Genomic DNA, 25,584 nt, shown 5'->3' with positions numbered 1-25,584 from the left:
GTTGTGATATTATCACTGTATTTACCGATGTGAATTGAGAAATTAACATTCAAATTTCGTAACTGTAGCATGCAAATATTGAAAGGGTCTGAAAAAGAATCAAATCCTAGCCAAAAGTATTAAATTAGACAGAAATATCGATATATTGGGCACAAAATATCGATATCGACAATACATCGGACCTTAAAATATCGATGTCGATATATCGATATTTCCATCTCAAAATATCGATATTCGTTTGTCATCTCTAACGACGACACAATGATTGTGAACATGGCTTCACGTGACTCCTGTTTACGCACGGACAGAGTAACCTATTCATTAATGAAGGTGATCACAAGCAAAAACATAAGCAAGCTGGATTTTCCCGAAATCTGTCAGTTACGAAGAAAATGCATGTAACGTTTCTTGTAGAAGATTTAATTTCAGGGTCACACGATGCACTTAATTTTTGCGATAGGATCAACCGTTCACCCGTTATTTTAGTTGTAGGGTAAATATTGCCAAATTTGGGACATACCCTGTCAAATTCCCCACTAGTTCGAAAGGGTGAAATATATCTAAATCGAAAGTATCCCTTGAGTGACTCGGGATTTCAAGTTTCAAATTTCAGGTAATCGGTCCAGTAGTTTTCGAGTCTATCCAGAATAAACAAACAAACAAACAAACAAACAAACAAAAACATAGTCTTGTTTATTATTAATAGTGCTATGTTAATAATATAGATGCAGATGGAGGGTTTGGATGTTCATTGTGAAACGTTTAGCTTTGTAAATTATCCATGATTTTCCAGGATGGACCTGGCGGCACTGCCATTTTTTGCTAAAGCCGTTGGAATAATAGGTTGTTCTTCTCACGTGTTTAGAATGTTTTATTCACTGCTATACACACTATCTGCTTTCTCGGAATCGCATATCACTATGAGAGACATCGTCTTTTTTTACATCACAGATTAGTGCCTTGCTGTACAAGCGACATTAGCGTAGTTTCTTACATTGTAAGTACATGAAGAGATCTAAAACACCTCCATATTTTTAATGAAAATATTCTAGCGATATATAGTTTTAACTTTAAAAATCATCATATTTATCTCTTCCTCTAATTACAATTAATAAATAAATTAGTCACACATGTAAATATATTTGAATAATCTCTATAGACACATGCAGTACGAGTGATATACACGTTGCCTTTCATCGATATAAGATTCGATTTATTTTAATGTAAGTATTGTCAGGTAAAATCTCAAGTTATCTTATCAAATTATCATAATCCAGTTTATAAATACCTTTGAAAAACCTCTATAATTTGAATCATCTTGTCTTGATTTTTGAAACCTTCTCTAGGTAGGCCTATATTATACGAATTGTATACAATTCACCGTAGTTAATTTTGCTGACATCAAACAATACTGACTAAAACGTAAATTGCTCCTCGCACGATTAAAATATGCATGCGTAGTAGTACTTGACATTCTAATTTGGTCACGTTAGAGGATTGTTATAGAATCTCCCTATATTAAAGTAGGTGCAAGCTAATGATAATGTTATTGGTTTTTTACTTCCCACGAACTACTTTTATGGTTTTGGGAGATGCCGACGTGCATGAGTTCTTTAATCTACCAACACGAGACTGACGTATGAGAAACTTCCAATTACCACCTGACTGTGCCGAAATTGAATTTGGGCCAACCGTCTGAGTAGGCGTAGGCTAAACTCGGAAGTTGAAGAAATGGAAGGAAAATGAGCAAATATTGAAATTACCTTTTGTAAGTAGTTATGCTGTTGTTTATTATTATTATTATTATTATTATTATTATTATTATTATTATTATTATTATTATTATTATCTTTCAGAGAATGTAATGTTTTACTTAAATTCTACATAATGGATGTTAGCGAGACCTGCACTCAAGCGTACACCAAAACATTGCTCATAGAGTATGTTGGTAGTGCGATGTCCGAGCGGCAGTGTAGTGTTGGCACGCGTGGCGTGCGGCAGGTGAGAGAGGGAAGAGGAATGAGTGACCGACCAACACCGCAGTTGCGAGCGGGCCACCTTTCGTATTGGAGGTGTTGTTTGCTCCACATCTTATGGTGCGGTGATTCGTGTTTTTGTGTTTGTGTGTGTTACACCTCAGTTCTAAGTGAGTGGTTCAAGTGTATTTTCTGTTGCAACACCTTACCGCCACGATCGTATTGAATACTAATGGGTTGGGGAATATATTCTATCCTTACTATCAGATCGTCTGTTGTGTGTATCTCCGCTGCGAAATACCTTTGCGGTACACACCTTGTATTGTAGTTGTCTTAGCTTTTGTATTAGTCTTTGTTAGCAACATTGTGTTGAAAAAACTTCTCGCACATTATGGTATTTGGTTTTTATGGTTATCATTTCATGTGTTCGGTTTAAACCAAGAACAGTGAATACAAGGTATTTTTCTTCCGTTCAGTAGTGAGGCCTATTGGTACGTGTGAGGCTATAATTTAATTTAGGGGCAAGCGACATCGTATCAGCATAGTGTACATACTGCGTACATGAAACATTTTCGGTAATTTTTTTTGGTATCTATACTGTTGTACTTGTTCTTTAACCAGAGCGTTGTAAATAAGAAATGCACCAGTCCAACATTCCCTTGGGCACGAAATAGGGGAATATCGAGATACGATTTTTAAGAATGACTTTCGATTGGATTTGAACGCGTAGGCTTCATGATTCCGTAAATTGTGGCCACCGACGCCTCGAACTGATTCGCCGTGCTATATAGATGGCAAATTATTATTATTATTATTATTATTATTATTATTATTATTTTAGGATGTCTGGCTCTGGGTTAATGAAGTGGAAGTAAACATTTTGAACTCTTGTGTTAAGGATGATTAAGGTAGCGTACGGTTTTGATAAAGGAATGATATACAGTATTTCAAATGTCAGGTTCCTTGGTTGAATGGTTAGCATAGTGGCTTTCGATTCAGAGGGCTCTGAATTCGATTCCTGGCTGGGCTGGGCTGGGATTCGAACCGCGTCTGGTTAAATCCTCGTGCTCGGGGCTTGTGTTCGTCTTGGCACACATCTTTATTTACATGCAGCAGCACATCATAACACAAACCATCACAGAAATACGCAGTAGTACATTCATCCCTCCACGTAGAGTTGGCGTTGGTGAACATATCCTGCCGTATAACTTGACTTAATCCACATATAGTGCTGACCTCAAGTAGTTGGGAAAGGGCCAGGAAGGAGATTAACTTTCAAATTCTCAGTTTCGGAAAGCGCACTTGCTTTCATTCTTTTCAATGAACTGAGATAAATGTGGTGGTCGCTCTACACAAGGCTTCATCGGCTATGGAAGTGTTTCTTCAAGAGTCCGTAAATAACTAACTAGGAGTGCTGGTTTGACTTTTCATAGTCCAGTTGTTGTCTTCTTTCTGTAGCTAAGCTACAAGTGGGGTTTAATTTTTCAATCTTCTTTATATTTAATTCGTGGCCTGGAGTTATGAGGCGTGATAGTCGAATGGCATTATCACTGGCTTCTCACCACGGAGGCCGCGGTTCGAATCTCGGCCTGTATTCGTGGGTTTTTTGAAATGAAGTCACTCTGTGTGGTTTGGAGTTCACGTAAAACGGGAGGCCCTGTGGCCGTGATTACGAAATATTCTATGCAATTTATACGTTCCATTCCTTGCGTGCAATGTTCATTATAGAGCTAGAATAAAGTTATCAGCTCCTAAAATGGAAAATAAGGCAACGGAGAGGTGGAAGAGCCGATAAACGAACAGAACTGAGAAATCTTGGCAAATGATATTGTGTGGGAGAGAATTTTGAATCGTAACATGAAATTCAATCATGAATGTCTTTTCTAAAGTTATATTTAGTCGGTATTACGAAATTAGCAATGGGAGTAGACTGGATTGTTTACAATTCATGATCAGAGGAGTCTCAAATTATTAACCTTCACATCCGAAGAATACCCACTGAGAGCTACGAAGCATTTTGTTTATTTCTGATAGGTACGAGAGTAAATTACACCTAAATTGACACGTACGCTGGTCCTCGAGACTTCACGTGTCACCAAGCTGCTTGAATTTTCTTGTGCCATTCCTTCAAGCCGGCGATTCGGAGAGAGAAAGAATATGAAACTGTTGTCATTGGATATATTTAAAGTATTCAAAACTGTAGCGATTCACATATTTGTGACCATTTGATTTGCTTTAATATATTGTGCTCTCAGCTTGCTAGCGCTACATCTTCGTAAGTAAATTAGACCAAGCTTCCGGCACTGACACCTGGCTCAGGAAGCGCTAATGTGTGTGACGTCATCTACTACCAGTGAAAATGTTTTGGCTTGAAGGCGTTGTTATTCAGGGGGACAGTCCTGACTAGACTTGCCATTGGTGGAGTGTTAGCACGTCACAAGACTGACGACGTAGTTTGGGCACTAACACCCGGATATTGCGAGAGATCAGGTGAATCGGAGTTCCAAGGTTCTTAAATACTCGGAGTTCACTTAGGATAGAACAACCCATTGAATGCAGCAAATAGTACTTCCTGAAATGTCCAAATACTACCTTTACAGTTCCTGGGATGCAATATATGATAGCAAGCAAACTTGTAGGGTTATATGACTGTTGATATCGATCGGCTGGCTTGGATTCGAACCGCAACCACCTTGGTGAGAAGCTAGTGCTATCGCGTCTCCTATAATTTCAATGGTTGTTTCTATACCGACGGAATATGTATAATTTAAACTCCTTATTTGGAAGGCAGACATTGTAACCTACGAGGTATGACCGGCAATGTGATTCAACCTGCTGGGCTGAGTGGCCCAAGTTGGCGGGTTCGATCCCGGCTCAGTCCGGTGGTATTTGAAAGTGATCAGATACGCCAGTCTTGTGTCGGTAGATATACAGGGACGTAAAAGAACTCCTGAGGGACAACACTCCGGCATCTACGAAATCCGTGAAAGTAATTAGCTGGACGTAAAATAATAATTAGTATTATTATTGCCCCGATGTCTAAGAGCTAAAAATCTTCCAAATATGATCTTAAAATGGCAAAATGTGAAAAAAAGGAACTAAGTATTACCCTAAAATTGAATATATATGGCCTTTTAAAATTTAAGATACTCAAATACAAAACTTGTTAGACTAAATTTTTGCCTAATTATTTATTATTAGTGTTATCGTAATATCACCGAGTGGAGCTACAGCTATGGCGCCTTGGTCTGGATTCAGGAGATGCGTGGGTTCGAAACCCACCGTCAACTGTCCTGAGAATGATTTTCTGTCGTTTTCCATTTTTCACTTCCAGGCAAGTGCGGGGACAGTTACTATCCATAGGCCACAGCAGATTCCTTCCACCTTCTTACCTAGTTTAATTCATCACCATTCATTTAATCTTCATTGGCTCCTCAACTGAGGTTGGCGGCAGAAAGGGCATACAGCCGTAAAAACATGCCATATAAATTCATCTCGCCTCATCCCGGGCCCTGTATCACTATACGGGACTGGGGGGTGTGGGGACAAACATAGTGTTATTTTTATATCAAGCTTCTGATATATACAAATTGGGATACCGATGTTTGAGTTCGCCTTTTCTCTTCTGTTTGTAAACTCCCTCTTAAAAATATATTACGTCGAACATCGGGTCGTGATTAAGGGAACTATTATTTCTGGATGGGACATAAAATAATTTAAAATGACACCTGTTTATATTAAACCGGGCGAGTTGGCCGTGCGGTTAGGGGCGCGCAGCTGTGAGCTTGAATCCGGGAGATAGTGGGTTCGAATCCCACTGTCGGCAGCCCTGAATATGGTTTTCCGTGGTTTCCCATTTTCACACCAGGCAAATGCTGGGGCTGTACCTTAATTAAGGCCATGGCCGCTTCCTTCCCATTCCTAGGCCTTTCCTATCCCATCGTCGCCTTAAGACCTATCTGTGTCGGTGCGACGTAAAACAAATAACGGAAGCTGTTTATATGACCACAAACGACTCAGCGACGGGAGTTTTCTCTTCTCGTACTTCCGTTAAAGGCGCAGGTAGAGCTGCCGTCAAACCTGCCGCCTTTACAAAAAATAATGAAAATATGCCCTAAAGTCAAAATAAGACCGAAATATGCAGTTATATGACAAACTATAACCCTTATTTGTGACGATATTCCCAGGATTTACATTAAAAAATGGATATGGAAATATAGGCCTGGAACAGTTTGACTTTTCATAAACACCCGAATCCAAATTATTATGATTGATTATTTAGTTTCTTTCGAACCATAAAGGATCACATAACGCAAATTATGATTTGTTGTTATTTTTCTTGTTTTTCCAGAATTCTTTCATCTTGTCCCTATGTTTAGCTCGACGTTCGTCAGTCCATTTTCTCGTAGATCTGCTAGGCTTATCTTCTGACCCAACTTCCCAAGTGTAGATCTTACGTCAGAACGTTTTGCGGTTTTCGATATCTCTAGGTGTGATGTTGGCGTTATTGAGACCAGTCTCGACTTTTTTGATCCAAACCGTTGTCTTTAATGTTTGAGAGTACATCAATATGTCCTTTCGTAGTCGGTTGTCGTCTAGCCTCACAATGTGTCCATAAAATTTCAATCGTCGTTTACAGAAATCTGTTTGAATGTTTGAGTATTTTCCTGTGATCCTGTGCGATTGTAGACGATATCCTTCATCTGTAAGTTTTGGGCTAAGAAGTTCTCGGATGATTTTCCTTTCACCTTTCTTGAAATTTTCGAGATCCCTTTCATAATTGAGGTGTAAGGTCTCATTGGGATAGTGTGCTTCAGGTTTGACGACCGTCATGTAATGTCGAATTTTTGTGTTAATGATCATGCGTTTTTGTTGTAGATGTTTGCGGGTTTCCCATATGTTTTCCGCATTTTGAATTCACGTGTTTCTTGTGCTATTCTTTCTGTACCTGTAGGTTTCATGCTTTCACCTAAATATTTGAAATGATTAACCTTGTTTATTGTGCCGTATTTTGTTACCAGCGTTTGTGGTTCAGAGTGTTTTGTAGTCTTGAATGCAGTTTTTGTAAGGAGATTTGTAAACCAACAATCCCAGCACATTCTTTGCGGCCGGGCTGAGTGGCTCAGACGGTTAAGGCGCTGGCCTTCTGACCCCAACGTGGCAGGTTCGATCCTGGCTCAGACCGGTGGTATTTGAAGGTGCTCAAATACGTCAGCCCCGTGTCGGTAGATTTACTGGCACGTAAAAGAACTCCTGCGGGACTAAATTCCGGCACCTCGGCGTCTCCGAAAACCGTAAAAGAGTAGTTAGTGGGACGTAAAACAAATAACATCATTATTACATTATTTGAGGACTTCAATCTGGTGAATTGCCGTCTGCTCATCTCCGGAGAGGAATGCCAGATCATTAGAAAAGGCTAACCAAGTAACGTTGATATTATTATGTCTTCTTCTTAACATGGCAGATTTCCAGATGTTGCGACTTTTCAATTCTTTTTTCCCATTCTTTGATGATCTTATCAAGAACGAAGTTGAACAGCAACGGAGAAAGTCGGTCAACCTGCCGGACACCGTTTTTGGTGGGAAAAGGTGTCAGACTCGTTGGCTGAATGGTCAGCGTCCTGGCCTTTGGTTCAGAGGGTCCCGGGTTCGATTCCCAGCCGGGTCGGGGACTTTAACCTTCATTGGTTAATTCCAATGGCTCGGGGGCTGGATGTTTGTCTGTCCCCAACATCGCTGCAGCTCACACACAACACTACCCTCCACCACAATAACACGCAGTTACCTGCACATGGAAGGTGCCGCCCACCCTTATTGGAGGGTCTGCCTTACAAGGGCTGCACCCGGCTAGAAATAGCCACACGAAATTATTATTATTTATGGGGAAAAGTTGTTGAGAGATCTCCAATGAATATGACCTGGGAAATTGTGTTGGATGAGTCGTCTTGTCTTCGGATGACTGATGGAGATTGTTTTCTTCGAGTATATTAAGAAGAGATTGTCGATCAGTGGAGTCATAATGTACAGATGGTGGGAGGTTTCGCGTGGCTCGAAGTTTCAAGGTGGATTTCAGATTGAAGATTTGTTCGACGGCTGATCAGTTTGGTCTGAAGGCAGCTTGATATTCACCGTTGAGAGGCTCGAGTTGTTCTTGCGTACGTTGTAAAAGACAGGCGGAGAGGATTTTATAAGCGATGGGTAAGATGAAAATTCCTCTGTAGTTATTTACATCAGATATATCTCCTTTTTTTGTGGAGTGGGTGGATGAGTGCGCATTTCCATTCGTCCGGTAGATATTCACTTCGCCGAATTACAATGTTAAACATGTCTTGAATGATCTGTGTGATTTCCTGTAGTGATCGTGGTCCTAAATTTTTCAATAGTTCTGCGACAATTCCGTCTTCTCCTGATGTCTTTCCGTTCTTGAGTTTTTTGATTTGGTGATGGATTTCTTCTTGTATTGGTGGTTTGTCTTCGGGTCTTATGTGTTCTGGGACTGTATATGAATCGCTCAGGTGGTCCAGGGCAATTCTTGGTTAGTGAATGCTAGACTTAAGTCTTGTTTCTGTAAGGTCAAATTTTGCGTTACGTAACCTTTAATTCCGTTCGCGAAAGTTAAAAAAACTCAACTGTTGTGATTTCGCTCCATGCTGTCCTATGCTACACTTTATATTTCTACGTAACTCCTACATCTACTCTAATCTGTTTGTCATATGCATACCTTGGCCTACCCCTACCGTTCTTACCGCCTACACTTCCCTCAGAAAACAACTGAACAAGTCCTTGTTGTCTTAAGATAGAGGATGATTGTCTAGTTGTACTTCCTCGTAAAACAATAATCACCACAACCACTACCCCGGTCTTAAGATATGTCCTATCATTTTCTCTCTTCTTCTGGTCAGATTTCGCCAACTCGTTCTCCTCTCACCAATTCGATTCAGTATCTCTTCATTCGTGATTCGATCAACCTACCTCACCTTCAGCTTTCTTCGAAAGTTTCTGTTCTCTTTCTTTCTGGGGTAGTTATCGTTCATGTTTCACTTCCCATTCAATGCCACGCTCCAGACGAGCATTCCGAAAGAAAACCCTGTGGGTGGGGGACGCAGACTAAGAGTACACCCACGGTATCCCCTGCCTGTCGTAAGGGGCGACTAAAAGGGGCGACCACGGGTTGATGACATTAGAACCATGGGATTACTTGCGATCAGTACCACGACGTGTGGAACACAATGGATCGATGTTTCCCAGTTCTTCAGTGATTTATCAAGAGCTGTAGCTAGGGATAGCCACCTCGTAGGCACATGTCTTGAAATTTCACACCATTCAGTGTAAACAAAATCAAACCATGATTTTAATCCCTCCCTCTTCTTCGCAGATACTGAAAATTGCCCATGCATTTTAACTATTATTTCTATATCCACATCGGAAAAATTATAAGCACGTTTAGTAGCATTGTGATTATGTGATTACTACTATTTGTTTTACATATTTTATCATCATATAAAAGCTTAATCACAGATTTTCTTTGCGCCGTAATTTACTCCTAAAATTCTGAAGAAAATGCGGCACCGATAGTGGTTTTTTTTCAAACCGGTGCTAAGATGGTCAATTTTTTGTTTGTTTTTGTCATAGGTCTCATTGTGAGCTATCGGCATCAGAAATGCGTTCTTGGATACCATCTGCAGAGTGCAAATGGGAGTATCAGGGCAGATGAGTCCGACGCCGATAGCTCGCCCCGAGACCTTGGATCATACATGACACAAAGAAAAATCAACCATCCTGGCACTGCTTCGAAAAAATACAACACGCTAAAAAACAACCCTGCATATTTTCGGAATTGTTATATTTATGCTGAAATGGTCTCCACCTATTGCTAAGTCTACAAAATAGTCTTGGTGGTGATATTTGCAACAAATTAGAGTGTGCAATACATTATATTAGCAAGATTTTTGGTGTGACCTTCCAAGAGTTAAAAATTAATAACTTCTGTAGTACTTCGACTCAATGAAATCAGGCGACATGTATCCTTTTAGATGTGAGATCTCAGAAAGAAAATTACAGAGGTCTAGTGGCGCAGTTTTAGGTTCTATACTGCTAATATTAAGAGTTGGTGTCTGACATTTCTTAGAGGGAGGTCCGTTTACTGCCTGCCGAGGCGGGATAAAGGGAGTGGCTGTGTGGTTGCCATGGAAACGAGGGTGGGGCGACTGCGGTTGCCATGGAGATAACACTTCAGGGCAGCTCGTCTTGCTGGGAGTTGCCAAACCTGTCACTGTCACTGATAAGAACCTGATTGTTTGGATAAGAGTGATCGCAAATGGGACGACACCGCCTGGCCAGGTAGTCTACAACAGATCACAGCGGTCAGAATGAAGGAGGGAACAAGTGAGCCGGAAGCGAGGGGTAAGAGTATGTAGAAATGAATGCTGGAATGTGGCAACATCGTGAAATGACACGTGCAGTGCTCCTCCCTCCAACCTTACCTATCAGACGCCAACTCTTATTATTGGCAGTATAGCTGACATTTCTTTATGTGGTCCTAAACTTTTGACCGGTACTGTAAGTGTGAAGCCTTGAAAATTGTCTCTGTGGACAGTTTTAAGAAAGGTGAGTGGAGAAAGGTAACTACGTGCTACCCGAAGTGTTCACAAGTGCTAAGACAGATAAGATAAGCCCTTGTGGTATTTCCATGTCCCCTAACAAGGGTAACATTCCAGTGGACGTAAATACCCGCACTACAAATCTGTAAAGGAAGTTATTCAAAAACTAGTGATTTAAACTTAGAGGAGACACAATAAGCGTCAACTAAGTTTGGTGCCCGAGCTTCTAAGTTTCGTCACAATGCCACAAACACATTTACACTAGCAATATCGGGCATCACATTCTACTGTAAGTACGGTACAGTAACTAAACAACGAAAATGGCTAAAATATGGCCAAACATTAAAAATGGTACAATATGCACCTACATGCTCTATACAGTGAGGCTAAAATGCTCAGAAACATGCATTTCCTGCATAATTCTGCCAAAGAGCCAAGATGGAAAAAAGATGACATTTCCTGAAATTAATTACTGTTATTTTTTACAACAAATGTTCAGGACTTGAATCGCCCTGTACCTTTCGTCATGTCATGACTATTTAAATATGTTGTTCATGTGTTGTTATTTGTGCCACACCTTGAGAAATTCTAAATTTCGTTAAAGTACAAACATGCCGTTCAGAAACATTGCATTGAACCGATATGTTGTAACACTTCCGTTAGTATAGGATTTGTGTCGACTGAAGATAGAAAGGGGAATATTTAAATTCTGTACTCAGTATTGTCCATTCTTGATATTGATTAATAATAATTTCGTGTAGCTAATGCTAGTCTGCTGTAGCCTCTGTAAAGCAGACGAGAACGGGCAGCATATGCCGTGTAAGGGAGACTGGGTGTTAATGTGGTAGAGGATAGTGTTGTGTGTGTGGTGAATGGATTGCATGCCTGCTGGAGACAGCACACATTGCCAGTTATTGGTAGCACAGTACTGAATTTTTGATCCGTTCAGTGGATCTCGTTAATTTATAGCAACAGTCGTCTTGACCCTAGAGAGTCGAATCTTGAGCTAATTGACGAGAAATCATCTTTTCCAATTATTGTGTCTCGGCTACTTTGACATTTATTGGCTAGAAGTCTCTTCTACAATAGGATTGTAAAATTGCGCCGTTCTGAGGTATGATGCTTGATTACCTGTGTAAACAGCTACCCGAGTATATTTAATTACTACGTTCCTGACAAACACTCCTACTCCAATCCCAGATTCAAATGATGATAGTGCACAGTAACCTAAGTTACCAGTCTATCTACTCGCCCGCCCACATTCATAGCTTGTACTGAAGGTCGTGCCCTTGACTTATCTGTTATCGTGTTCTGTTTCCACCCACTGTTTCAGATACACCTCGGTTCAGTGATATAGTTCCTGATATATTATTGCACTAACCTTCTGGATTAATAACTCGCTGTTTTGTCCCTCAAAACCACCACCTACACCATACTACGGAGTTGCAAAAAAAAAAAAAAAAAAAAAAAAAAAGATCGCAGTTCTCATCCATTGCATGAAAGTCGTGCTTATTCTAACCTTATTCCTCTATTAGTAGGCATATTGTTAATTGACTCTGGACAATCTGTAGTAGAATAGGATGGACCTTCCTGCTGGGCTAGTTTATCTGGAGAGCTATTTCACTGGATGGGAATGTTACTGTTGGTATTGGCGTGGTAACTGTTATGCTCAGCCTGTAATAGTATATCTGGACGTTCAGTTTTGAATTCTATTTAGTGATCCTGTGAATGCGGCAAGCAGTCTCTGTTGTTTCTGATTTTTTAAACTTACTTTTTATTTACCTGTATGTCTTGAAGAGGCCAGTGGAGAATTCAACCCCTCCAAAAGTTAGCAGCACTTTTTACTTGAAAAATAATACCGCTCCTGCCGTGGTAACTAGAGATGGTGTTCCGTACCTTAATGAGTCTGATTCGCCCAGTTTCATTTCAGGGGAGTAAGTTAGTAGTGTTCTCAGAAAACCGACTCTTCTGTACGGGCTACATCAAATTTATTATTTTTCTTTTCAATCTCATCTTTGGCTTTGACAGTTTTTTAGTGAGGGATGAACGGTTCTCGTAATACACTTCGTTATGCAGCCATTTCATATGATGAATCTTGTGAAAGTGCCCAGTCATAGGCTGGGTTGTCGTATGCTTTTCAGTGGGCTTCGTCTACTAGAATTTAACAGCGCCTTTTGGAAGAAATTTTGCAAGTTTGTAGTTTTCATACGAGACAATTGATACTGTGACTATAGCCACGGTGTACCTTAGGTACGTGAGATTTGATTTAGAAAATCCCGCATGCTTTGTCTGGGTTTCGAACCGTAACCGCCTTCATGAAAAGCCATCGGGTTGTCACGCCATCTTCCAGCACAGTCTGGTTCAAAGTGGAAGACAACGGGGAACTACCCATTCACCATTTATCGTGCACGCTTCTGCTGACACAGGTTCCTTCGTACTGAACTGAATCTATAATAACTGTCAGCTATCTCTATATGTGGCTTAAGTAATTTCGTAGTATTTGTCGAAGTGAGCGTTTATTATGCAGAGTGGATCAGAACTGTACCGACAAAAAAAAAAAAAAAAAAAAAAATCAGGGATGTTCTTCGTGTTATGTTAAAGATGGTGCAATCGGATTGGCGGAGAAAAAAATTCCTTTCGAGAAAATGAGTTTACTTTGTTACTTCCGGGTGCTCGATTAACATTGACGAACTCGTCGTATTTGCTGTGCCAAAGCAATAACCGCTGCCGTGTTTCAGGGAGTAGAGGGGATGGGAGGGGAAGTGGGGTGTATGATAAGAGATAGCACATGATTGCCATTGCCTCTTACAGGTAATATCCATAGTTCGTTTATTAAACAGCCGTAACTGCACACACACTACAAGAACACACTGCGATTAAGACAGTCTTTTTTATTTTATTTTTTTGCTATTTGCTTTACGTCGCATCGACACAGATATGTCTTATGGCGACGATAAGATAGGAAAGACCTAGGAATGGGAAGGAAGCGGCCGTGGCCTTAATTAATTAACCACGGAAAACCATCTTCAGGGCTGCCGACAGTGGGATTCGAACCCACTATCTCCCGGATGCGAGCTCACAGCTGCGCGCCCCTAACCGCACGGCCAACTCTCCCGGTAAGACACTCTTGTCAGTCAAGGAATACACCAGATCGCTTCCCCTCTCGTCTGTTGGTCGCAGTAACGTTCTTCATTATTTAACGTGCTTGAAGATGCAACGCTGCCGCCCCACGATTGTGTATTTCTTCACCCACAATGAAATACTGAACGAAGGAAATAATACGCCCAATGTTTTGATGACAGTAGATGTTCAATGTGCCCCCCTCCTACTTCGATGCACAGTTCACAACCTTTGGACTCTGTTCAGGATGTGTGGTGTGTCGCGAACGACCTGAAAAGCTGTATGTATTCTTTGTAAAAGTTCATCTTCTGTATCTACGGGGTTCGCATGGTAGTCAATTTGTGCAGAACGAAGTGTACGCTGCCTAGTGGGACTGGGAAGCGACTATACGAAACGAACGAGAAACTACTGCATTCGCACCTCTGTTTCCCAGTTTCCCCTTCTCGTCCCTTCGCTCCTCTGAAGAACAGGAACAGGCAGCGGCTGACTCTCTGGCATAGTAAATACAGCAATTTCGTCGATTTGAATCGCGCGCCCGAAAGTAACAAAAATAACCTCATTTTCTCGAAAAAGGCAAAGTTTCTCTGCCAATCCGATTGCACCATCGTTCTTTAAAATAACACGAAGAGCATTCCTGATTTTTTTTGTCGGTATAGTTCTGATACACCCTGTACAAAGATGTCAACGGGGACATGGAAGGCCAAGTATAGGCCTAATCGTGACTCATGACATAAGAAACACTAATTAAATCTCGGATTGACCTGAAGAAAATGTACATTCACTCACTATGCAACCACTATGCACACACATTGCGCTCGTATTTCTTCGCCTAAGATTTAGCTGTCTTGACCGTGATAAGTAAACAAGCATCGCATATACCCGTTATGCAATTTATAAGAGATGTAACACGTTGTTGTATATCTCGCCGTGAGTTCATTAAATTGCTATTCTTGACGTTACTTTTATCTTCAAATATTCATCTTTTATTTACATTAGATCGGGTAAAATCTCTCGAATTTCGATAACATTCTCTTGCAATAATGAATATTGAACATTCTCATGGCTAGGGCTACCTGACAGCATGTTCCGTGTCGTTACGGACTGTTCACTTCGATCTTCGCGTTACGTCAACAACTGGTTATCTCGCATGGTTCCTTACGTAATTCTCTTCGGTCAAGGTGGGTAGACTTCCCTTTTTCGGATGCATATTAAGCTAGCTTTTTTTAAAGCCGGATGAATTTTACTCCATCTTAATGAATACCGAATTGTTTCTTTGTCAAACAATGTTGTCATTTCAACTGGCTTGCAGTCCCTCAGGATCAGGCCCAGTTAGGCTTTTCTGCTTACTTTTGGTTTCAGTTGAGTTTGATTTTTAGTAATAGGTGACCAGTAAAGTGATCATTAGAATGCGCATTTACAATTCTTAGAAATAATGGTTCATTTTATCCCGAAAAAATATTTTCCTGTAAGCAGTGGCTGCTTCGAACAAGTTAACCTTTGACGAAACAAATTATATGCAGAGTCATGAAACGAACGACGAAACTGGTTGAAAATGTACACGAAAATTGGGAAATTGTTAAGTTCAGGTTTCTTAATGGTATTAGGTTACTCGGCGATAGTTAGCATTTCTTCAATCACGCTGTTGCTTTCAGTGATAAGGATTGAGGATTTGGACCATAGATAGATGGCGAAAACTTTCAGGATTGTAGGAAGCACTCATAATAGCTCCTGTGGCTAATGCAGGAAGTTTTCTTATTACTTTCTTCTCCATTAAAGTCCATTTTTGTATCATGTACAGATAATAACTTTGTTAAATCATCCGTTTGTTCGTTGTCAGGATAGTGCCAAGTGTAGAAGGTACATGGGTTTAGAAATGCGCTACACATCTACTGTAAATCCCTGAAGGGAGCTCTCAGGCTAGTTTAAGAAGAGTAGTCTATTTATGCGACCAGTAGACATTTCAGCAGTCCATGTAGTACTCTTAAGGGTTGTGCTCGTAAATTTTGGATGATCCTAGTTGTGAAATAATAACCAAACTTGGAAAACTTTCTGTTATGCCGCCAGAACTTGACGAGACATTAATTTCATAAAATGTAAGAAATGGGTTTCGGGTTATCCAATGCACACAATCAGGAAAATAGCATGCAGTGTTGCTGAGGCTAAACGAATCGATCACCCCTTGTCTAGAAAAAAAGCAATTAATAGATTTTATTGGTGGGTTATTTTTAACAAACGGCATAATCTTGCCACCAGAACTCCAGAAAACTCGTCGCTGTAAGACAGCTTCCATGGTAAACCCGGATCCTCTAAATTACAAGCCAGTGAAGGAAGATAACTTATGTGGGTCATGTTGTGATGCCTACGCTGAAGATGTGAAATAGAGAAAGTGTCGAGTGGTTATAGTGCCAATTTTGTCACGTTTGATACCAAGTTTAGTGTCACAAAGTATTGGACAAAGTGTATGTGTCATGTGAGATGGATATCAGGAGGCGGACGATAGTGACTGATTAGCCGACAGGATTCGTACGTTAACCACGTGTCACTTCGTTATCTTCGGGCTGAGCACCGGTCGCTTGTTACGCCAAGGCCTGTCAGGACTGTAGCGTCGTGGAATTTAGAGTTGGTTTGGCTTAGACAGTGTCCAGAATTGAACTAGAAGTGAAAGATTACGCTATTTTCAATGTTAGTTATAATATATATGAAAGTGACCGATATATGAGCGTTGCTGGTAATACCATTCCTTATGCAGTTAGTCCCTATTATGAATGGTGTAAAAATATCGCTCATAGGTTAGGTTGGTGCATGCATTTCAGTGGGCTTGGCAGACTGATATGTAATAGCAACTTCTGGCTCGGTGAAGAAAGCAACGGGAAACTACCTCACTCCTCCTTTCCCTAGTATGCCTCTTCAGTGACGCCTAGGCTGTCCATGGCAGTTGTTGGTGGAGCTGTGGAGGATTAAACCAGCCTTCGGGCTGAATACCCAACACAGTTATAATAATATATTATATTTTAATATATATAGCATAATGGAGTGTTGTAATTGTACTAATCTTGATAAGTATTAATTATAGAAACAATTACATTTTCATATGCACATCAAGAAAGGCCAGAGGATGATTATCACATTATTTTATAAACTGTCACAGAGTAACCTCACCACTTTGACGGGGTAACTTGAATATCACGGAGTTGCCTACCTTCACACCCAATTTTGACTTTTCAATATATCAGAACCAAAAAATTTCTAACCAGTTGGCACGAGAAATGGATTTCAGATTTTAACATTTAAAGTTATGGCAACAAAACCAGAAACCAAAATGTTTACTATCATTGAATTATCTGAACTTACCCTATGTTATTTTCAGGAATTATGTAATGATGTGGAAGCAAATTGCAGAGTTCGGAAAGTTTTCGGAAATAGCCGTGTTGTAGGGTGGAACAATTTTACATTTGGTTTCCCATTCTCTATTGTGGCTGTGGGGACTTTCTGCCGGAATGAAAGTGATCCAGTAGAGTAGTAGGGACGGGAACCAGTATGTTGTATAATAACAGGTTCTATTGGCAGTTTTCTTTTCCATAAGGTGCGCCATCCAGCAGTCTTAGAATAACAATCAGTGTGCTCTCTGAATTGTGCAATGGATATAAAGTTAGAGACTTGATTCCCTCCGAACAATGTGCCTTCTATAAGCGACTCGCATTCAGATTATTCATTGGTTTAATTAGATTAATTAAAATGAGGGCCGATGACCTTAGATGTTGGCTCCTTTAAATAACAAGCATCATCGTCAATTAAAATGAACCGATGCTTATTATATGCTTCTTTTCAAATAATACATTTGGAAATGGAAGATGGAGGTGAAAATCTCTTGAATCGACTTAAATTCAATGTCATTTTCAAATTCACTCAGAAGAGACAGTAAAACGAAATAAATACAATCGAATATTTGAAATACCGTTCAAAGAATTCATTCTCCTGGACTCGAAGCAGTTTGGTCAGTTTTTAATGTCTACTTCAAATTTCCATATGCCAGTCGGTGCATATAGGCGCAATTTAAAAAGGAGAAACTTACATTTCATATTACAAGCACTCATTTTAAACATGTAACATTACTTTGTATGCGATTTTGTATTGTTTACCACTTCTGCTTCCTTTTAATCAATACCAAGTCTGAAGATCATGTGACCATTTGGAATTATCTCCTTGCTTGATAGCAGATACCCCGGTTTATTGTTTAGACTCAACGTTTAAAAAAATGGGAGGGATGTGACGACACAGTGTGATATGGAAAACTAATCCTATAGAGGTATTGCACCCATTAATCTGGGACGGTATGTTCCTTCGGGTTGCGTTGCGGTAGGTGTTGCTGCAGTATGTATTCACGGTACGGGTGGGTTGTCCTCCAGGAGACATGTGGGAGGCAGACATAGCTCGGTGAGTGATTCAGCGAACAAGGAGATGCTGGCCACCAAGAACCTCGCCAACGCAGCTCGAGACAAGGAGAACACACCAGCTTATGAGGTAAGCCCCACTGAATCTGAAACAGTACGATGTCCTTAATGTCTGGTTCTCTATTTGCTACACTTCCATTCAGATGTCTGTCGTTAAGTAGTTCTATAACAGCGAAAATCTAGCCATGGTTATGAACATCTGATTTTGTGAAGTTTACCGAGTTAAACAGAATTTGGTGTGGTAAGTTGGTGAACGCGTGTCCTCGTGCTGTCGGTTGATGTTCAAGGACAAGTAAAAATTGAAGATTGATTGTTATAACCCTTTTCCGACTCTTCGAGATGAGACCGTTCAGTTAGACCCGTAAAGCAGATCTTCCGATGAAGATGGGCGGGGTCTGCCGTGTATGAAAAGCTGCGTGTTGTTGTACAGTAGTGTAAAATGGTGTTTTGTGTAGTGTATGTGTTACAGGGATGTTGGCGACAGCACAAATACCCAGTCACCTACCCAAGAGAATTAACAACTTACCATTGAAATCCCATGACCATGTCGGGAACCGTTCGAGGTTTCGAAGCCCAGGACACTGACCATTCAGCCATAGAGCCGAACTTTTGAAAGGTTAAATATTTTTATATGTAATAACCGAAAACATAGTAACTAGGCATTAGTAAAATAACCAAATGCCTTATCCAAACCTGGACGTTGACGACCCGGTCATTGCCCAGGAGCCACTGGTCAGTTAGAGGATGCTTGCCCAGTTGTACTCGCTCTTAAAACAATAATCACCACTACCACCACCACTGATCGTGGGCTGCCCATCCTTGTTGTGACCGCATCCAGTGTTGTTTAACTCCGGAGATCTCTCGGGATCCAGTGTTTCAGCATGCCTAGACAATATTTTTGCCGTACTGCGAGCCTATTTTCAACATTAAGAGAGAAATAGCTACTCGTTACGAGATGTTTGTGTTATAAGTCAGAGACGGTAATTCACAATCAGAGTTGAGTAGAACAATCCTGTTTTGCGTGACATTTAAAAACATAGCTCAGCAAAATTCGTTCTCCAAAACTTTGAACACAAGAGACTATTTATAGTCAACTGCGCTGTCATTTAGTCGTATTGATTTCTACCCGGTGTTTCTAAGGTGTCGGTGACTCCGTGGTTCATTTCAGCTATAGCGGGGATTTCAGAGCAGATACTCTTCAGCTGGTGAAAAATCCATCCCTATTGTGTGAAACAGACAAGCTACCGAGTGGTGATAGAGAGAAAGACAGTTTTGTTTTCTTTCTTTCTTTCTTTCTTTCGTAAAGATATTAAAGCCATGTTTAGGTAGTTTTGTTGGTGATTATTTTTTAATGGGAAGTAAACTAGTCAATCATTCCTTCTTAACTCTAATCAGAGGGTAAAATGAGGAGGTCCGATCCTTCGAAGAATGAAGGTAACGGCAAAAGAAAGAGAGAGAGAGAGAGAGAGAGAGACCTTGAACCACCTCCAGACCAATGATTCCAATTGGAATCAGAAAATTTATTCTCTGTAAGTTTGCTAAGCAACTCTTTCATATTCTCCAATGATACCATTTGGAATCGCTGTTCCATTTTCGTTATTTTTCCTAAAATTGTATTGATTTTTATACAGAAACTTTATTCATACCTATTTGAAGGGGATTTTCAAGAATTGTCGTTTTCATGTGCCAAATTTGGGTTGGAGAGGATGAAAAATTCTGTCACTCGGCCTACACAAAAACGAGTATCAGGTTAAATCCTAGGGACAAAAGTGGCCGGGCATAGAGCTATCCCACCTAGTGCCAAGATTACGGATAGTGGAAGCCTTTACCCTCCACTCCTCCAAGGGCAGTCATGGCCTGTATGGATATGATTTTTTGACTATGCATTGAAATCAGGTTTCTGGAGATTTTATACAAACTAGGGTTATTATATTCTGAATTACAAAATTCGATATGATTGCGATAACTGGAATAATATATATTATTGCAAATATTAAGAACACATTACTTTTCTCTAAAAAGTAATCATTTAAGCAACAGCCAAAAATTGAACCAAAACTAACAATCGACTAACAAATGTTGCACTTTTGAAGTTGATGTACCTTGGGTTTTATTTCCGTCATGTTCATTCCAGTATACTTTTGTGATACTTTCACAGAAACAAATAAATTTAAAAAAAGTCTCCTACCACTTCGTAGGAATCTGAACTACTGGCATGTCCCATTACATTTGCAATATATTCACTTACGAATTTATTAAAAATAATTCTGTTTTATAAGATGCAAAACCACAGAGCGCCGAAGTAGTACAAGTCACCACGTACACTTAGTGTTTTACTCCACCATAGACGCAATAGAAAGGGCGAAAAGAGTGAATGATGGTGGAAATCTATCTTGAGATCGCTTTTACTGCCCTCTGAATAATTTCAAGTAAACCTTTATGTGGTGTATGTATGTCCAACCATTGTCCCGTTTCTCTGCGGGGTTGGATATGAAGCGAGATGAATCTTCGTAGCGAGTTTTTATGACCGGATGCCTTTCCTGACATCAGTCTCATCAGAGGAGTTAATGAGATGAAATGAATGATGCGATATATGTGATAGTGGGAAGGGAGGTGGTGAAACCCGGTGCCGATACATAACCTACTCCTGTCGAATATTACCAAGGGGTCTGCTCATTGCTTTACGTCTCCGTCCGACGGACGAATTACCATTAGCGGGGTCATATGCCCTTACTCCATATGAGCGCTGCGGAGAGGTTTGGAATTTAATCCAAGCTTTTGGCACATAACCTAATGATTTGAAATTGTGCCTGTTGGCCAGCATTCTTGATGTATTTTTTTTTTTTTTTTTTTTTTTTCGGCCAACGGACTCGAACCGGCTAACCACGGTGTCAGACCGTACGGACTTCACGCCTTAACGATCATGGCCACCGGGCGGGCTAAACCTTTGCGTGCTAATCTAACAATAATTGAATAAATAAATATGGTGTTGTAAAGTTGTAATATATGAACGAAAATCCGAGATTTTAATGCTTTTTTTCTAACGCATTTTAAATCGAGATAGTTCTGGTACGTACGGCAGTCAACTCTAGGGCAAACGGATACTGCTGAATACAGCTCAGAAAAGAATGAAATGAGGGAGGAATGGAACTAATGAGCTCATTGAATGAAGTTCTGCGTATGAACCGGCGTTAGTTGTAGGGTCATGTAAGGCGGACAGGTGACCTAAAAGAATAATTGACTCGGTGAAGGAAGGTTGGAGAAACAGATCGAGATCTAAGAAACGAGGGTTGTTTTAAGAGGAAGCACAACTAGATAACTATCACATAAGAAATAATGATGATTGACATTGTAGAAACAAATGAGGTCACGATACTTGGTGTAAATACAGGACAATAGTGGCACTTAGCTCATTCACAAAACTATACAGACTGGTCGTTTTAAGACATAATATGTACATATGTATCATTTAGACAGAACGTCGTATTCTTGTGTACACCTTGAATGTTGGAAATATGTAGTTGCCCTGCCGTCGCTATGCGTCAGATCGTTAAATCTTTAATGACTTAGATATTGCAGGCTCTTAAGATAATGCCATTTACAAAACGTCACTAGGTTGACGTATCAAGCCACAAGGCTACTCCACCAAGGAGCAGAATTGAGTACCTTAGGTCACTGGAAACGAAGCTAATTTAAAGCGTTGTTACAGTGGTACAAAATCGCTTAGTACCTTGGGAGTGTGAAATTGCTGGACGTAAAATAACCTAATACTGTAATTGCAACTGATGGAATTTTTGCTCGGTATATTTATCGCTGTTATGAATTACCGTGATGGCGAGGTTTCACGGAAGGTACCTTGATTCTTGTCCATCCCGTGGTTATGATCACAAAATCGACAGCCTCGAAAAAGTTTCCTTGTTTTCGTATTTTATTAGCTCAAGTTGTACGTTTGGATTTAATTGCTTCCAAATGAAGATAGAGATTGAGAAGATGTAGGCCCTGTTACGGACCAACTGTATCTCGAGATTGAGAAGATGTAGGCCCTGTTACGGACCAACTGTATCTCGAAGAGTGTGTGGAAGTAGATTATTGTGATATATCATGCCTTCCAACTGTTTCGTCGCTGCGCTGTGTTCGTTTTAGTGGTTTTGTAAGTGACGTGTTGGTCGGAGCCGTGTAGTTCCAGGCGCGAGCAGCTTGAGACTAATTGCAGTACGGCACGAGAAACCATAAGAGTGTGACAACCTCCAAGTAATAAGCTATGTACTCCTGGCCCTATTCTGATTAAAAAAACAAAAACGTTTCTCACTTGCCCCTACCAGGTTCTGATCACGGTCTTTCTACTCTCTCGTCAATTTCCAAACTGTTCGATTTTGGGATGATTGGTAAGGATGAGAATCCGTCCGTGAGTCAAATTGTCAGCTCAGAGGTTGAATGGATCTCGTATAGCACCGCTGAAGGTTATGCTGTTATGGAAACCGCAAAAACCGACGGCGGTTGTGTAATGGGGGGTGCTAGGCAAGACGAGTGAGGTAGTTTGTAATTTATTTTCTCGTTGAGCCAAGAAGTGCTATTGCATCACTACTAACCGTATACGCTGCACCTCTCATAGCATCCAGACGGTTCTAGGACATTTAGTACCACCAACATTTCGTACCGTGTGACCGGCTGATTACCTGCGAAGTGTCAGTTCATGACTTTAAAATATTTATGAGAGGACATTCCTTATCACTTGAAAGAAAAGGGAAGTATTGCGAAGTAAAAACAATTTCCTAATGAATGTATTCATTTTTATATCCATTGTCTTTTATTGGTGCAGAAGCCTCCGCACGGTGTGACCACTACTGATGTTAACCTTCCGTCGGGCGCAACTGTCCCAGGGTTGCCACCGGGCAGAAAATGTTCGTACTAAATTTTCCCGTGAAAAGGTACTAGATTATGGAAAAAAGTACTAAATCATTTTTTTTACAATGGAGTAGGATTATTCATAAAGGCAGTATAGAAAAAAGTATACTTATAAAAAATACACCTTTATTAAATGAGAAAATCGTAATTATCAGAAGTTATCGGTTTTGATATCTATGATGGGAAGCAGCAATGTTGCAGTTTCAATACCCAGTATCCTAACACTTCCAGTTCCAAGCTGACTACCAGATGAGAGTCATTTATTTATGTTTAGAATATGAACACTATGAATAGCGCGCGCGCGCACACACACACACACACGCATATATATATATTTCATTTTCTCTTCATACACTACCCAAAAGTTGGCTATCTTTTAGAATATATTAACATCTATTTCACATTTTGCTCTTTTCTTAATCCTTGAAAAATATTGCCAAAGCAATAAACTGTTTTGAAATGTGAACATTATGGGCAGACGAATGCTTTAGAAGGAGCCCATTCACATACGCTACAGAATAGTAGTTTATTTCTCAATCTGGTTTTATTAACAGATAAAGCAGGAAAAAATACTTGTTCTGTTTCAGCAGGAGAATGTGGTAAACAGAGCAATGCCTTCAAAAATATTGTCAAATTTGAAAAGATGTAGTCGGCTACAGGATTTTTCAGTTCGATTAAAGAGTTCCAAAATTCCATAAATTCGTAGTTCTCTTTCAGCGATTCTGTGGACATGTTTCTTAAGAAGGAAACCATACTTTCCAGTGTCGACTCAGTTAAATGTAACTTAAAAGCCGTTCCAGTCTGTCGAACACACAAGTTCAATATAAATAAGGCTTATTGTTTAATAGCGTGTTGTTTTGCAGGTATGTTATAGTGTAATATTTATATTGAGCCTGTGTGTTCGAGAGACTGAAGAGCTTTTTAAGTTTCTGTGGACTTTGCCACCCACCATTTCCTATCTAACTTCATAACCACTTTCTGTAATTACATTAGGGAAATATATAGCTAATGGGGTTATATTGATGAAACTGCCATCTCTTTTGCAGTTTTCTAGTTCGACATGTAGAGATTTCTTAAAATAGGATCACTAAAAACTACCCTCTAAAAAAACTTTTTCACATACTTCAACATGAAAAGATAGACACTTGGCTCTGAAACTTCTTACCAGTTTCTTTCTTGTTCTGCTGCAGTGGAAGAACGTCTACTCTGCCTCCGTAAAAAGTACTAGATTTCCATAAAAAGAACTAACGTATTAAAAATGCTCACGAATTACTAGATCTAGTACTAACGTACTAATGGTGGTAACCCTGAACTGACCTGATTGGCTCACGTGTTAATTCTTATCTCGTATTCGTCATTCGCGGGGACCTAGCTACTTCCACCTTTCAGTAGTTTTCTCTTTCCAGGTGACCTTCAAGCCCATATCGGCTATTTCATCAGGATGTTTTATTTTACTTACTTGATAATGAAAATAATGCAGGAGTTTGTAAATATTCACAATAATAGTAATATTATCCATCCTTGTGCTCGTCAGGCACATTCAGCCCGAACACAATGTATATTTCAGTGGCGTATGCTGAGGGCTACTAAGGTTATCGGTGAAGCCCAAACCTCAATTCAGAATGATGGAAGTCTAAAGCACATTGTAATGTAAGCATCTAACACATTGTTCTATTTACAAAACTTGAAAACAGTGGGGAAACAACGTCGCGCGTATTTCTGAGAGCAAGGCATCGGAGACTGCAGCCTAGACTCTCGTCCCTCTCCCCACGACTCACTTCACGCGGCTTGCTGATGTATGTCCGATAGGTGCTGGGACAGGGGTGATAACTGTGTTGTAGTGTTGGCTACTGAGTGTATGATTCGAAGCAGTGCATCGATTCATTCAAGTATCAGAGTGAATCGATTCACAGGAACAGCGAGCTCACGGCACACGATTCATTTGACTCGCAGGAGACAGTGCTGAGTGGCTCACTCACGGATCAGTGATACATAACACACACACGGTTCATTATCGGCACACTGGGCATTGACAAGGAGCCGAACTTCCGCCAAAGCGAGACATACAGAGCCATGGTACGGTGAAAGAATCGTACGACATAACGGACTCCCGCTCTCAGCTCATTAGAAAATAATACACACTTGCATTCACTGTCCTCTTCTTCCAGGGAGGTATAAATAATAGATGGATTTATTTGCAGTGTTAAAAAGGTAGTCAAAACATAGGTAATTCCAAAGTAACTACATAGTAAATAGGTAGGTTGTTAAATTATTCATTAGTTTAATGAATCAGTATTTAACTTGGTTGACATTCGACAATTAATTCAACTCTATGACTAAAAGTCATGCTCATGACCACTCGAAGTTGCCATTGCACAAGACTTCAATAATCGAATCACGAGATCACCGGTGTACGTGGACAGTGAGTAAGTGAGCAGACTGACGCAATAACTTAAATAAAAAGATGAATCAGAAAACCACAGGACTACTGTACAGTATATCTCGGGTAGCATATACAGAATATGATTATTTA

The 25,584-nt window shown here is 40.2% G+C and overlaps 1 protein-coding gene across 1 annotated transcript in view; it reads left to right on the top strand.

Moving 5' to 3' along the window:
- The first annotated feature begins 18,120 nt into the window (after window positions 1-18,120).
- Window positions 18,121-25,584, top strand: part of Wdr62 (WD repeat domain 62) — a 459,879-nt gene continuing 452,415 nt past the window's right edge. Inside the window, exon 1 of the mRNA XM_067135382.2 lies at window positions 18,121-18,216. Coding sequence (XP_066991483.1) covers window positions 18,154-18,216 — 63 coding nt within the window. The 5' untranslated portion in view covers window positions 18,121-18,153. The remainder of the gene's footprint in view (window positions 18,217-25,584) is intronic.

This window comes from Anabrus simplex, chromosome 1 (genome assembly GCF_040414725.1).
Source record: "Anabrus simplex isolate iqAnaSimp1 chromosome 1, ASM4041472v1, whole genome shotgun sequence".
NCBI classification, from domain to species: Eukaryota; Metazoa; Arthropoda; class Insecta; order Orthoptera; family Tettigoniidae; genus Anabrus; species Anabrus simplex.
Note: the sequence above shows the minus strand (reverse complement) of the source record. Positions and strands in the feature narration are given on the sequence as shown.